Here is a 15884-nt window from a genome sequence, read left to right on the forward strand (position 1 = left end):
GAGGGCAGTAGTGCGATCTCGGCTCACTGCAACCTCCGCCTCCCGGGTTCAAGCAATTCTCGTGGGTCAGCCTCCCAAGTAGCTGAGATTATAGGCATGCATCACCATCCCTGGCTAATTTTTGTCTTTTTTGTAGAGATCAGATTTTGCCATGTTGGCCAGGCTGGTCTCAAACTCCTGACCTCAGGTGATCCACCCGCCTCAGCCTCCCAAAGTGCTGGGATTACAGGCATGAGCCACGGCACCTGGCCTCAAAGTGTGGTTCTTAGGGTGATAAGCCAGTTTCCAAATGGCCTCTGTTACCCCTTTCTGTGTGACATTTGCTACCCTGGCCAAACAGCGCATTCCCGTGTGACGGGAGAAAGGAATTCCAACGCCATGAATTCAGGAGCGATGGATGGAGTGCAGTGCTCTTGGTTCTTTACGTGGCTACGAGGCACTGCTGCTGGGTTTCCTAGTTCTTTTGACCTAGATTTTCTGCTTCCTCCCTTGCCCCCTTAGCACACACATACCCACATGTCCTTGGTGACACCAACAGTCACATTTGATGTTAGAAACTACAGAGTTTTCTGTTCTCAGCAATCTCGAACTCAAATGTGGGACACTTTTATTTCTTCAGAATAAATGACTAAATTCAAAACATACACACATACTGCTTTAAAGAATACATAAACCCTTCCATGTCCTATTCAGAGCTGGAGGCCTCCCTCGTAAGAATACCACATTTGATGGAATTGTATTTTTTTGAAAAGAGTCTACACTTTCTGAAGGACTTTCAGGTACCAGGGCTCATTTGATCCTCACATCAGCTCTGTGAGGTGCTAGATGGCTATTATTATCCCCAGTTTTCACATGGCTAATTGACTTGGCCAAGATCACATATCTAGTGATGGAGCCAAGCTAGAAACCAGGTCTTCTGATTCCCAACCCACAACACTGTCCCCTTCCTTTCACCTTGGAGTGATGTTAGAAATAGGTCATCATCTCCGCTCAAGCACTTAGTTCTTTCCATTATCTTCCCATCTTCTTTTCTGGGAGAGAGAAGTCCACGGGCCCTGTGACTTCAACTCCACCCACTTTCTGATGACTCTGAAACCCCAAGCCCCACCCTCACCCTCTCTCCTGGATCCAGACTGACATATCCAGCTGCTTCCTGAGCTTTTCTTCTCAGTTGAATAATTCAATTCACAATCACTGCATGCAATCTGAAGCCCATGAGCCCTTTCTCAGCCCTGCCTCCTCTCGTGTATCTTCTATTTCTATAAAGCCATCACCACCTACTCAGTCTCCCAAGCCAGAAATCCAGTGGCATCCCAGAATCCTCTTCTCTCTTAGCTTCCAAGATTGGCCAAGAAATCCTGCCTGTTTGCTTCCTGAATTTCTCTAAAATATATCCTCGCCTCTTCTTAGCCCAGGCCCTATCATCTCTTGCCTGGAGGGCTGCGCTCATCTTCCTACAGTTTATCTCCCAACTTTAGCCTTCCAATCTATCTTCACATTCTGATCTCTGATACAGAACTCTCTCTCTCTCTCTCTCTGTCTCTCTGTCTCTCTGTCTCTCTCTCTCTCTGAATTAGAGACAGAGCCTGTCTCTGTTGTCCAGGCTGTAGTACAATGGTGCAATCAGAGCTCACTATAGCCTTTAACTCCTGGGCTCACGCGCTCCTCCCGCTTCAGCCTCCTGAGTAGCTAGGACTACAGATGCACTTCCACCACGCCTTGCTAGGTTTTATTTTTATATTCATAGAGACAAGGTCTCGCTTTGTTGCCCAGGCTGGTCTCAAACTCCTGGGCTCAAGCAATCGTCCCGCTTGGGCCTCCTAAAGTGCTGGCATTACAGGCATGAGCCATCACACCCAGCGAGAGCTCTTTCTGAACTCTAATTCTCACTGTTATTTCCCTGCTCAAAATCCTTTAAGGGCTGCCCCTACATTTCAAGATATTCACAGTCTACATTCCAGCCTCCTGGAGGCATTTCATTCCCAGAATGCACCACACATCCTCAGAGCTAAAGGAGGAAGTTCCATTGCCATCTGACTTGGCCTCAGTAACTCCTTTCATCGCTGAGGCAAGTGGTCTCTGCTCCACATATGAATGCCTTTTCTATCTATTTCTGCTTTCTTCTTTATCATCGTACTTCTATCAGTTAAGATATTTTCAGGAACAAGAAACATAAACTAAAAATGGCTTAAACAATAACAAAGACTTGTAATTTCTCAAAGTCCAGAAGTAGGAAGGCTCCTGGGTATCATCTAATTCAGTGGTTCAGTGCATTATCAGGGTTCTTTCCATCTTTTGCTCTGCTATCCTTATTTAGAATTATTGTTCTAGTCTATATCATAGACTTAAAAAAAGATTTGTTTTTTAAGAGAGAGTCTTACTCTGTTTCCCAGGCTGGATTGCAGTGGCAAGATCACGGTTCACTGCAACCTCGCCTCCTGGGTTCAAGCAGTTCTCCTGTGTCAGCCTCCCAAGTAGCTGGGATTACAGGCATGTGCCACCAGGCCCGGCTACTTTTAGTATTTTTAGTAGAGACGGCGTTCCACCATGACGGACAGGCTGGTCTTGAACTCCTGGCCTCAACTGATCTATGCTCCTCGGCCTCTCAAAGTGCTGGGATTACAGGTGTGAGCCACCACGCCTGGCCTCAGACTTTCAAAACATTCTCAGTGGCAGTGCCAAATATTTGTCTTTTAATGGTGAATCTCATTTTTTGAGAAACCAGAAGCCACATACAGTCAAGTCTGGTGAGTAATATGACTAACCAAGGTAGACAATAACATGTGGGGTCACAGTCAAAGTGAGGCCACAGAGTAACAAGACAGAACTTTTGGTTTTGCTTGGGATCTGGCTCTAAAAGCAAGTTTAGAAAAGGCATCCCCAGTATCTTGAGTTCCAGCCAAACTATCTGTGAAATACACAGCATGTGAACACAAAGAGTTACTGTTTCCAAAGCTGGCCCCACTGGGATGTTTAAGTTTTAATCTGCCTGTTTAAAAAACAAAAATTAAATTTTTGAAAGTTTCCTGGGCCAGGCCTGGTGGTTCATACCTGTAATCCCAGCACTTTGGGAGGTCAAGGCAGGTGGATCACTAGGTCAAAAGATCAAGACAATCCTGGCCAACATGGTGGAACTCGTCTCTACTAAAAATACGAACAGTTAGCCAGACGTGGTGGTGCATGCCTGTAATCCCAGGTACTTGGGAGGCTGAGGCAGGAGGATCACTTGGACCCAGGAGGTAGAGGTTGCAGTGAGCTGAGATCACGCCACTGCACCCCAGCCTGGCAACAGAGCAAGACTCCATCTCAAAAAAACAAAAAACAAACAAACAAACAGAAAAGTTTCCTGGTTACCTGGAAGAGAAAAAAAAAACCAAAAAACTATGGAGTAGCCACTCTTGGCTTCCCACCATCTGCTCAGATGAGGAACTTAAGGTGCTACCTGGGACAAATGAATTTCCAAAATAGAAGAAGGGATTCAGGGAAGTCCCTGAGTGCTGAATCTGGGAGGCCAAGCCACAGTGGGGTGACATAAGTGGACAGCACAAGTGGACAGAAATAACTCGGGATGAGGAGAAGCTGACTCCAAAGGCAAACCCACGGCTCCTCTACAGGCCTGGGGTAAATCCTAGAACAGCTGTTCAGTTCTTTCAACTTATTAACATATTTTCCCTCTAAGTCCAAAAGGTCCTTCTTTGCCCTACAGCCCCTTTCTCTTGTTTTTTGGTGTCCTCCCTCCAATGTCTTTGTCTTTCCTTTTCTTCCATGTAGATTTTGAGTAACCAAGAGGAGTGGTTTAAGGCGGAGCTTGGGAGCCAGGAAGGATATGTGCCCAAGAATTTCATAGACATCCAGTTTCCCGAGTAAGTATTCACAGCCTGCTGAGATGGGCCTACCCCCACACACTCCTCTGACTTTCCCAGCAATCACTACAATTGTCCATGGGAACCCAGGACATTGTCAAAAATGGCTGACTCTGGAGATCTCTCCAGAGAGACGCCAGAGCATGCAGCTGAAGGCCAGGGCAGGCGGGAGACTTTGCATTTCATTTCATTCCCTTTTGATGTTTACACCATGTGTGTGTATTGCTATTTTAAGTATTTCTTTCCTTTTTTATTTTTTTAGTTTTTTTTGTGAGTCAGGGTCTCACTCTGTCACCCAGGCTGGAGTGTGGTGACTCCATCACCACTCACTGCAGCCTGAAACTCCTGGGCTCAACCATCCTCTCACCTCAGCCTCCCGAGTTGCTGGAATTACAGGCACATGCCACCACGCCGGGCTAGTTTTTCTATTTTTAGTAGAGACAGGGTTTCACCATGTTGGCCAGGCTGGTCCCCAACTCCTGACCTCACGTGATCTGCTGCCTCAGCCTCCCAAAGTGCTGGGATTACAGGCATGAGCCACTGTGCCCAGCCTATTTTAAGTTTTGGAGGTTTTTTGGTTTGTTTGTTTGTTTGTTTGTTTTGTTTGTTTTGAGACGGAGTCTTGCTCTGTTGCACAGGCTAGAGTGCATCTCAGCTCATTGCAATTCTCCTGTCTCAGCCTCCCTAGTAGCTGGAATTACAGGCGCATGTCACCACACTTGGCTAACTTTTGTATTTTTAGTAGAAACGGGGTTTCACCATGATGGACAAGCTGATCTCAAACTCTTGAACTCAGGTGATCCACCTGCGTTGGCCTCCCAAAGTGCTGGGATTACAGGTATGAGCCACTGCGCCTGGCCTATTTTAAGTTTTTATAAAATGAGTTTGTAAACTCAAATTACCTATAGTGATTTCAATCACAGGGTTCCCTAGAATTCCAAAGGGGGCGCTATTGGCCACCCCACTTTGAGAGCTGCTCTCCTAAGCACTTCTCTGTGACCTCCCAATCCTAACCATCCTCACCAGGCTCTCAGCCTTCACTGGGTGGGTGGACAGACAGACACTCCCTGCCTTCAGTAAAGCGTGCTCACCCCAGTGAGAGAAGTCAGTGGGGGAAGGGGAAGTTCTCTTCCTAAAGAGGAAATGCAAAATTGAGATTGGGCTTCGTTTGTCTCAAGAATTGACCACAAGGGTTAGATAGAAATCTAATCTTGCCTCAGAACCAGGGTCTAGCTCAAAGAGCAAAAGTTTGTTAGAAAACCACAGTAGTATTGGTGACTCCAGCGAGGTGCAGGAGCAACACTCATGGTGAACCTGAACTGACCACCAAACCAAGAGAATGACCACTGACCTTGACAGGGCCCTTGATGCTGCCCAGGAATCTGCTCGGTGACCTCTGCATACCCCACCTGCTCCTCAAACCTCCAGCCCCTCCCTGCATCACTCTCAGCCTGTGACCTTGATTCCAGGTTCTCTGGAACAATGAAAGCCACCAGAAGTGAAGCTCCCAGATTCCTCACCCCCCACCCCACCCCTACCACATCCACCTGCCTCCCACAAATGTGCTCAAACAGTCGGCCTTTCCTGCAGCTGGCTGGAAGGAACTGTCGCTGCTTCTAGCAGAAATTCTCTCTCTCTCTCTCCCACATCAACCTCCTTTCCCTCTCTGCTTGATCATTCCTGTCAGCAAACACACATGCTGCAATTTCTTTCAACGTACCAAAACACAAACAAACAAACAAAACCGAACCCAGAGGCCAGGTGGGTTTTGTGGTGGCTGATTCCTGTAGTCCCAGTCCTTTTAGAGGCTGAGGGAGGAGGATCACTTGAGGCTAGGAGTTTGAGACCAGCCTGGGCAACATAGCGAGACCCATCTCTACAAAAAAATGTTTTAAATTAGCTGGGCGTGGTGGCATGCACCTGTAGTCCCAGCTGCTTGGGAGGCTGAGGCAGAAGGATCGCTTGAGCCTGGGAGTTCAAGGCTGTGGTGGGCTGTGATTACATCACTGCACTCCAGTCTGGGCAGCAGAGAGAGACTCTGTTTCAAAGAAAAAAAAAATTAAATAATCATAAACAAATAAAACAAGAAAACTCTTAATATCAAATCCCCTTGCAGTTGCCACTCCATCTCTTCAAAAGGAGTGTGTATATTTGCTGCTTCCAACTCCTCATCCCCCAACCCTTCCCGCCAGGCACGCCATGGGCTGCAGCTCCCAGGGGTCATCTCAGCCTGACCTGCCCTGGGGATCCCCCTCCCACTGGAACACCTTCTTCATTTTGGCTCCAGAACATCCTTCCTCCGTTTGTCCTCCCACTGCCCTGGCTTCTCCTCCTCAGTCTGTTGTGTTGGTTCCTCCCACACCCCAGTCCCCTACAGGTTTAGAATGTTTCCTTTTCAGTGAGGTCTTTCTCATCACCATACCTTATATTAATCTCCCACCCGCAGCGCCCCATCTCTGAAACAGAAAAAAAAAATCTGTTTTCATATTCTCTACAGCACTTACCATCATCTGGCACACTGCAGGTCTTAATTATTTTGTTCTTTTGTTTGTGTCCCCCTCGACTAGAACGTAAGCTCCCTGAGGGCAGGGGTAGGTGTCTGTTCTGCCCACTACCATGTCCTCAGTGCGCAGGAGGGGGCCCAGCACAGTACTAGATGTTCAGTAAAGCTTTTGAATGAATGAATGAATATGTAATATTGAAACCATAACCACTCATGTCTAATATGCAATGTGTGGTAATTTTTACAAATCTTGAAAGAAGCCCCCATCAGATTGCAGTCGGAGGACAAATGTGTATTTCCTAAATCCCCTTCACTTCTAAAATATTTCCTTTGCGATACGGCTGCTGTGGTGCATACCCTATTCCTTTTCCCATCCCTGTTACATTTCCCACACATGGCAGTGGTATGTGTGGTAGTCTCTTGTTTAGCCCTGTAGAATTGTGTGGCAAATACTCAGGCAGAATTTCCAGGTCACCAGAAACTGCTGCTTTCAGCCCCCTCAGAGCACAGCCAACCTTCCCCCTCAGTCCCGGAGGGGGACTCAGTCTCCAATAAGTACCTCCTTCCTGCTACCCTTGTCTCAGGTTCCCAAATTCTAGAAAGCACAGAGAATTGCTCACAAAGGAATCCAAAGCCAAGGCCTAACAGGCTTTTATCTTCAAGGAACATGCATATGAACCTTCTGGTGGCAGCAATTAGAGCAGCCACCTTGAAGCAATGTGACACAGTCCCACCTTTGGCCGCTGAGTGATTGTAGACACTCATTTTGCTTGTCTGTGGTCGAGAGAGGTCTCTGGCCTCCTGCCTTGAGGCTGCAGCCACAGCTTGCCTGGCCCTGTGTAAGTGTTTGACCTATTTCATACATGCCACGCTGTGTGCAGCTGTACCTCCAGGGGCTGCCACCCTGACCGTTCTGCTGATAGAGCGGTTTCTCCTGTTTCTTCTTTTCCACAGTAAAGATTATTTCCCAGCCTGGATTTTTGGGGCAGGCCCAGGATCTGGTTGTATAGACACCGCTCTCTGGCTGCTGCCACCTCGCTCATTTCCAAGTGTGTACACTGGACTCCCTAGAAACACTGCAGCCTCTGCTAGGCACACTGAGCAAAGCCCCCTTGTGCTCCATGCCCACCTAGGTAATATGACACCCTGGGCTGTAACTCTCCTTTAATGCCCAGGAAGGAGCCTCTAGGCCACTGAGGCCTCAGTGCAGGCATGAGCACCCCAGGCCCTGTTCAGCCAGCTGCACCTGGTTGGCCCCAGTGCCTGAAGCCTTCCCTTCCCTCCCCGGTGCATCCTCTGTCCCCGCAGCTCCGGTCTATCTCTTCCACAGCTGCCGGCAGGCGGCTGCTTCCTGCAGTGAGTCACTCCCACACTGCCCCATTTTGGTGCAGCGACACATTTCCATGATTGTTTCCCAGGCTGGAGAGAGACTTCTCCTGGAGAGAAGGAACAAAGAGGGTGAGTCAAGGGGAACGCTCCCTCGCCTTTCCTGAAAGCTGCCCGGAGCACTGGTTTGATTTCAAACAGCCCCTGGCCCCTCTTTGGTCTCTCTCTGCTCCCTATTGTACAGAGTCCCCAGCCTCTTTCCCTCTGGGTCACCTCTTCTTCACGTCTCCCTCCTGTCACTCCTGTGTCTCATCCTGATCCTCTTGTTTGATCTCGCCCCACAGATGGTTTCACGAAGGCCTCTCTCGACACCAGGCAGAGAACTTACTGATGGGCAAGGAGGTTGGTTTCTTCATCATCCGGGCCAGCCAGAGCTCCCCAGGGGACTTCTCCATCTCTGTCAGGTACTGACCATTCCTGACACCGCCTTGACCCTTCTCAGCCTGTTAACCTCCCAGAATGCCGAAGCCATGAAGGGACCTCTGGAATATGACCCAGTGGTCAGAAGCATGGTGGCCTAGGGGCCAAGCATGGCAGCAGCTTCACAACCTGCTGTTCCCAGTGCCTCCCCAGAACACACGCACACCACTCCTTAGCACACTGGTGTGTATTCAAAATTATTTCTATGCCCATCTGCCTCCCCTTCTAGCCCAGGTGCTTCTGAAAGGGCAGGATTTTCCTCTACTTCATCTTTATGCCTTTAACAGTGTCTTGCACAAAATAGAGACACTCAGTGAGTATTTGTGGAAGGAAGAAGGGGTAGGAGGAGGAGAACTCCCACTTGTCCAGATCCATCTGGGGGTTTAAATCTTAACCTTTTCTTTTATGATTGATGCATATCTGAAGAAGAGTCAGGGAAAAATAGAAATCTCAAGTCATTGCTGTAGGATGTACAGGGGCGGAAAAGGTGTGGCACCTTTCTTCGCCCATCAGAAGAGTCACAGCTGACACTCCTACAAGACAGGTTAACGAGGAGAGTGGACACATTTGTTTAATCAAAAACTCATGTGACACAGAAGCCTTCAGAAATGAAGACTCAAAACCCAGGGAAAGCCGTATATTTTTATGCTTAGGTTCGACAAAGGATAGACAGCCCTGTCGAAATGGGATTGGGCAAAGGGGGTTTGATCTAAGGTAACAGACTGAGGTGGGAAATTGAACAAGGCCTGTCCCAAGTTTTGTTTTCTTTTTCTTTTTCTTTTTTTTGGGGGGATGGGGGGACAGGGTCTTGATCTGTTGCCCAGGCTGGAGTGCAGTGACGCAATCATCGCTTACCACAGCCTCTGTGTCCCAGGCTCAAGCCGTCTTCCCACCTCAGCCTCTCGAGTAGCTGGGGATACAGGTGCACACCACCACACCTGGCTAATATTATTTTTTTAACTTATTTTTTTTGTAGAGACTGGGTCTTACTATGTTGCCTGGGCTGATCTCAAACTCCTGGCTTTAAGCAATCCTCCTGCCTTGGCCTCCCTAATAGTGACCCTTCTAGTCTCTCTGACCCACTGTGGGGAAGAGGAATTCTAATTTCTATGACTCACGCACGGGGAGAAAGAGGAGCGGGAGACCAGAGGTCAGGAAAAGGCCAGAGGAAGACTTTGCTTCCAAGGCTACTTGTGAAGCCTTCCAATCTCCTTTGGTTCAAAGCACTCAGCGTGCCAAGGGGTATCATTTTCTGAGCCCCAACAAATACATATATAGTTGTAGGGAGCTGAACAAAAAGAAAGGCTACTTCAACACAGTACAGTACAACAAAACCGAAAACAAGAGAACAGAGCCGAGGAGGGCCAGGAGTGGGGGAGGACTGTAACAGCGAAATCTCACTAAGGTGCAGCACCCCATAGGAAGTGACTCAGTCCATGTGTAGACATTACACAGCCCCAAACTCAGAAGCCCAATTCAGAACACTGTGTGTGGTCAGCATGTTGGGGATCGCAAGTCACGTATCAGACTTGACCACATGTGAAACTGCAAGAATATAATGCTGTTAGCAGATCAGGAGAAGTACAGTAAAACGTTACTGTCAGGTTATTGACAGGAAATACCGATCTGGTTGATTCAATATATTTTGAAAGGCATGTGGCTTTGTTTTAAGGACAGAAATCCAATCTCAAGTAACAAACTGTGGCCACTTTGCTATTTAGAAAGAATTGATATTTGAAAGGATAGGTAGGAAGGACTTAAAAATAGCAAGTCAACAATTTGTATGCCTGCATACCTTTAAAGTGGTCTCTTTAGCGTTGCCCTTGCAATCTTGCTTAAACTCTTCATTTTCCTCAAGAAAAACTTTATTTTCATAGCTTGGAGAATGGTAAACTTTAGTTCAGGCCAATATTGATGTATCACAAATTCTAATCTTGTTAGGTCTTAATTAATGAAATTTTGCTCCATTAACATATATTACAAGTCCAGGTTGGGCGCTGTGGCTCACGCCTGTAATCCCAGCACTTTGGGAGGCTGAGGTGGGAGGATTGCTTGAGCCAACGAGTTGGAGGCCAGCCAGGGCAACATAACAAGACCTCATCTCTACTAAAAATAAAAAATTAACCCAGTGTGGTGGCACATGCCTGTGGTCCCAACTACTTGGAAGGCTGAGGTGAAGGGATTGTTGGGGCCTGGGAGGTTGAGGCTGTGGTGAGCCAAGGTTGTGCCACTGCACTCTAGCCTGGGTGACAGAGCAAGACCCTGTCTCAAAAGAAAAAGATTATTTACATATATTATATACATATATAATTAGAAAAAACAATTTTACATATATTATATTTAACATGTATGTATATATATTACAAGTCAAATCTATTTCTTAAGCCTCCCCTCTCTACCCCATCATAAACTTGACCAAGTAATTTGTTAGACTGAGGGGTATCTCTTGGGCCTTTGGTTTGCATGAAGATGACTCTGGCTTTTTCAGCTAGAAACTATGGTTTTTGTGGTTTTGTTGGTTTTTTGAGACAGACTCTCGCTCTGTCACCCAGGCTGGAGTGCAGTGGCACGATCCTGGCTCCTTGCAACCTCCGCCTCCCAGGTTCACAGCAATTCTCATGCCTTGGCCTCCCGAGTAGCTGGGACCACAGGTTCGCACCACCACGCCTGGCTAATTTGTGTGTGTGTGGTTGTTTTTAGTAGAGATGAGGTTTCGTCATGTTGGCCAAGCTGGCCTTGAACTCCTGGCCTCATGTGATCTGCCCGCCTCAGCCTCCCAAAGTGCTAGGATTATAGGCGTGACCCACTGTGCCCGGACCCAGAACTATGGTTTATATTTGTTTTATTAAAGTGAATTCTACAAAACAGTCAGCCTTGACTTCTACCTAAGTCTTCCCCTGATTTTGAGGCAATGAAGCTTCTAGTTATGGTGACAATTACCGTAATCATTATCACATCTTCTGTAGAAATGCAGTATAATATTTTCCAAAGCAAAATCATTGTTAATTATTTTTACATCTGTCATGGGCACAAATAATTAAGAGCTAATTGTAGTTGTATCACTCAGCATTTGTTAAGGGCCTAAAACACCAGATTTTGGAGTCCAGCGCCCTGAGTCGCATCCTTTCCTTTGTTCCACTTCAGGCTTGGGACAATAGTCAGGCCATCCTCTCCTTGTAGACCCAGATGACCAGCAGCAACCCTCACATCCATCCTTACAGCTTATGAGAGTAAAAGGGTTAGTGTTTCACACTCTGAGTTCTTTGAGGTGGTGGATGAAAAATTATAATATCATAAGAATATTTCCTCCTCCTCCTCACCCGAATGTGAAGGGTAATGACTTTGATTTGATCCATGTTGTCTTAGAAGGAAGAAAGTATCTGTTGGTGGCCAAAACCAAGGGGAAGACCACGCAGTGATTGCAAAATGTTGATTACCACCCCAAATCAGTCAAGCAAGAGGCCACTTGCACAACCTTTGGCTTCACTCAGCTATGAGCAAATCTCAGCATGTAAGATGAGACTGAGGCTCAGAATTTCCATGTCCTTCTTAACACAGATCCCTAAATCCATCCCTAAGAAACCTCCACTTACTCTCAGAGGTATCTTTACTCTCCAAGACCCTTTAAAATTCTTGACCTTTCTTTTACATCAGGCAATTGGCATCACTAGTGCTGGTTTATTTTTAGATATAAATGTATGTCGTTTGAAAATAAACTTTACATCCAAAAGAGAATGACTTGGCAATGAAGTAAAACTGGATCTAATGGTAAAGGCTCAGTCCACCCTTCCTAGATGGATAAAATCCATTTTCTCTAGCCCTGGTTTGAATGTATCCCATCATTTGTGAGTCCAGACTGGCATCAGAAGGTGCTGATCTAAAAGAAGTTATCATGTTTACGTGGCGTGACAGGCAAGCTCACTAGACTGGAGTCAGAGACTCAGGGTTCTGGCCTCAGTCCTGCCACTCAGCAGTGACCTTGGCCAACCCCCTGAACCTCTCTGAACCTCAGTGTTCTCATCTGTAAAATGGAGAAGTAAGGCTAAACAATCTCCAAGATCCTTGCCAATTAAAACTCTATCATTTTGCCGGGCACAGTGCCTCACGCCTGTAATCCCAGCACTTTGGGAGGCCGAGGCGGGTGGATCACCAGAGGTCTGGACTTCAAGACCAGCCTGAGCAACATGGTGAAACCCCATCTTTACTAGAAATACAAAAAAGCTAGCCGGGTGTGATGGTAGGTGCCTGTAATCCCAGCTACTCAGGAGGCCGAGACAGGAGAATCGCTTGAACCTGGGAGGCAGAGGTTGCAGTGAACAGAGATCGCACCACTGCGCTTCAGCCTAGGCAACAGAGTGAGACTCCATTTCAAAAAAAATAAAAAAACTCTATATTTCATACAAAGCTATTTCGCCAAAAGCTGAAAACACTTTGTAACCTTATTTATGCAAAACATAAACCAAGATGATCCTTATTACATGGAGAAAAAATGTGACATATTTCTTAGGAAAGAGAGCAGCTTCTTACCTGCCAGTGCTAGCTTATGGGCTTAAATTAGGAGATGGTCCAAAGTATTTCTGGTAACAGGAAGATAATAGGAGCTTGAAATAACCCCACTGACATCTTGCAAATAAACATTGTGAAAAGGTCTTTGATCTCTTAGTCGTTAAGGCACTTGGAACATGCTTTTCTTGTAAAAGGCTAGTTCCAGTGTCCAAGACAAATTTTAGCTCATCTGATTCCCTTCTGCTGATGTAAATCCCCTCTAGCATAGCCTGTATCCTAAGTGGTCCATCCTAGAAAGCTCCTGCCGAAGCCTGACTGGCTGGCCCACCTGCCTAGTGATGAGTGAGTCATCCATATCTACATCTCCTGCCGAAAGAGAACTCCACCATCCCAGATGCGAGCAGCCTGGAGGTGGTGACATTATCACTGTGTAACATACAATTTCGTTTTGCCTTGATCTCCAGGCATGAGGATGACGTTCAACACTTCAAGGTCATGCGAGACAACAAGGGTAATTACTTTCTGTGGACTGAGAAGTTTCCATCCCTAAACAAGCTGGTGGACTACTACAGGACAAATTCCATCTCCAGACAGAAGCAGATCTTCCTTAGAGACAGAACCCAAGAAGACCAGGTATGCTCCAGGTCCGATCGACCCCAATCTAGAGATTTTAGGCAGCCCAAGTTCTCACGGGAACCGCAAGGAAAAATGCATAGGATGGGTATATCCTCTGAGTGTACTGAAAGACAGGGCTCAGAGCTCTGAGGTCAGATCTCAACTTAATACTTCCTAGTTGTGTGACTTTGGAAAGTTCTCTGAGCCTCAGTTTCCTCATCCATAAAGTAGGGATAATGGTAATATCTACCTCCCAGGATGGCTGTGAAGGTTGGAGAAGATAATGTATCCCATGCTTCATGTCATTCCTCGTCACACTGCACTCAAGAAGCATCAGTTCTTACCACAGGTGCTGTTTGTTTGTTATTCATAGACATTGCTACACCAAAGTTTTCAACCTAGCTCAAGAGTTGCCCAAGATGAAGGAGTTGGGGGTGCTACAGACGGGGACATTAGGGAACAGCCTAGAGGTCAGGAATTAATTCAGCAGTTGGAGTTTTATGATGGGATTGGGGGTGGGGAGGACATGGGAGGAGAAAACTGCACTTGGAATTATTGCTGTTGGAACTGTTTGGAATACAGAGTATTGCTTTAAAAGGAAATGCGTCAGACAGACCTGGTATGAGATCCTGCTTTAATCACTTAGCTACCTGTATTCCCTAGCCAAGTTAAGAAACCTTCTGAGTATCAGTTTTCTCATCAGTAGAATGGAGAGAACAATAAAGCCTCCCTCACTGGGCCGTTGTGAGGAGTAAATGAGTTACTACACTAAGCACTATCAGAGTCTGGTCCATATTAAGCACTAAGAAAATGTTAACTTGCCTCCCATGAGTAAATTCACACATACACACACACACTCTCTCTCTTACACACACACACACACACACACACACACTATTTTTCAAAGGAAATAACATGGTTATAAGAGACAGGTATCATAGGAAGAAGCATTCACTAGAATAGCTGAAATCCTAGGGACAGGTTATTTGAAAAGGTATTGAGACTGTGAAAGCAATGTGTGCTTTGGGGAAGTCAAGAAAATCCTCCTTTTTCAAGTCCGTAGTTGCTTTTAAGCCTGAGAAGTTACTGCCAAAGGAGAAAAGAAGTTCCCACCAAATGCACACAGAAGTTGAGAAAGGAAAACAAAGGCTAGCCAAGACCTTGTGAATCACTCTAACCAGGAAACGAACAGAGGTATTAACTCACTAGGATGTGCATTCAGAGATAAGAGAAGCAATATAAAATTGCATTAAACGGGATTAAATGAGTTGGTATTTGTAAAGCGCTTAGAACAGTGCCTGGTATATGCTACGCCCAGGGTCCTACGTAATTGTTTGTTAAATGAAAATAACAATATGGTATTTCTGATTCGTAAGGTTGTTTTAACATTAGGGAAAAAGGCCTTACTTCTTCCCCAGCGGCAGGCCTGGTTCCCATGGCATTGCAAGAATGTTGCTGTTTAGGTCTCTATCACCAGGCCATAAATGACAGTTCAAAATCACGCAAAGTCAACAGTGGAGCTCATCTGGAGGGTAGGATGTCCAGCGGTGTGGCAACATGTGATAAGAAGGGGCGGCATTGTATCAGTAAAGTGGAATATTTCAGCTTGATTACACAGAGAAAAAACAAGCGCCTTGGAAATGGATTAAATGGCTACCAGGCGGAAAGTGTTAGTCTGTGAACCAGAGACCTGAACTCCTAAAACTGGGAGGATCTGAGAATACAGAGGCCACTTTGGAAAATGTGAAGGTCTGAAGTATCAATTCTCTTTCAGCTGCCCCCACCTACCAGCTATTTCTTGGAGCCAGAATGAGCAGGGTCCGGGAACAACTGCCCGAGGGTGGGGTAGGGCCCGAAGATCAGAGAGGACGGCGCATCTGCAGCATCTCTCTTCTCTCTCCCAGGGTCACCGGGGCAACAGCCTGGACCGGAGGTCCCAGGGAGGCCCACACCTCAGTGGGGCTGTGGGAGAAGAAATCCGGCCTTCGATGAACCGGAAGCTGTCGGATCACCCCCCAGCCCTTCCCCTGCAGCAGCACCAGCACCAGCTACAGCCTCCGCAGTACGCCCCAGCGCCCCAGCAGCTGCAGCAGCCCCCACAGCAGCGGTATCTGCAGCACCACCATTTCCACCAGGTATCTGGAAAGAAGGCAGTGGGCACAATATGGCGGAAAGGAGAACCTGCCTCCCCTCCAAGCCTGGCCCAGCCTCTTTAGGTCTCAGAGAGTTCATGATGAAGACCCTGGACCCCCCGCCAAATGGCAGAAATAGGGAAACTGCTCTTGGCAAAGACATCTCTGTGAATTAAATGACTCCCGCCTGAACACACACACACATACACATACACACACACACTCACACACACTCACACACACACACTTCCCCTGAGGACTCTGAACAATTGCTTCATTTTCCTATCAGCACACTTCCAAATCTATTCATGCCCCTTAACCCATCTGGCTGTCGAGATCCACAAGGAAAAAAGGCTTAATACCCACAACAGAGCCTTGTTTATTACTTATTTATCCGCTCCCACCCTTGTTCCTGATGGGTTTTCAGGCAGCTTACTGAGATGGACAATACGTTCATCG

The 15884-nt window shown here is 46.8% G+C and overlaps 1 protein-coding gene across 4 annotated transcripts in view; it reads left to right on the top strand.

The window, feature by feature from the left end:
* Positions 1-15884, top strand: part of LOC105464411 (GRB2 related adaptor protein 2) — a 74066-nt gene that overhangs the window by 50918 nt on the left and 7264 nt on the right. For 3 of the 4 annotated variants that reach the window (XM_071080622.1, XM_011712293.3, XM_011712287.3), the window contains exons 3-6: positions 3772-3863; positions 8037-8156; positions 13143-13311; positions 15198-15428. In XM_071080622.1, the coding sequence (XP_070936723.1) occupies positions 3772-3863; positions 8037-8156; positions 13143-13311; positions 15198-15428 (612 nt within the window). Of the gene's footprint in view, positions 1-3771; positions 3864-7672; positions 7825-8036; positions 8157-13142; positions 13312-15197; positions 15429-15884 lie in introns of those variants that run through there. The other variant, XM_011712294.3, reaches the window with a different exon arrangement.

The sequence above is a fragment of the Macaca nemestrina genome, chromosome 15, assembly GCF_043159975.1.
Source record: "Macaca nemestrina isolate mMacNem1 chromosome 15, mMacNem.hap1, whole genome shotgun sequence".
NCBI classification, from domain to species: Eukaryota; Metazoa; Chordata; class Mammalia; order Primates; family Cercopithecidae; genus Macaca; species Macaca nemestrina.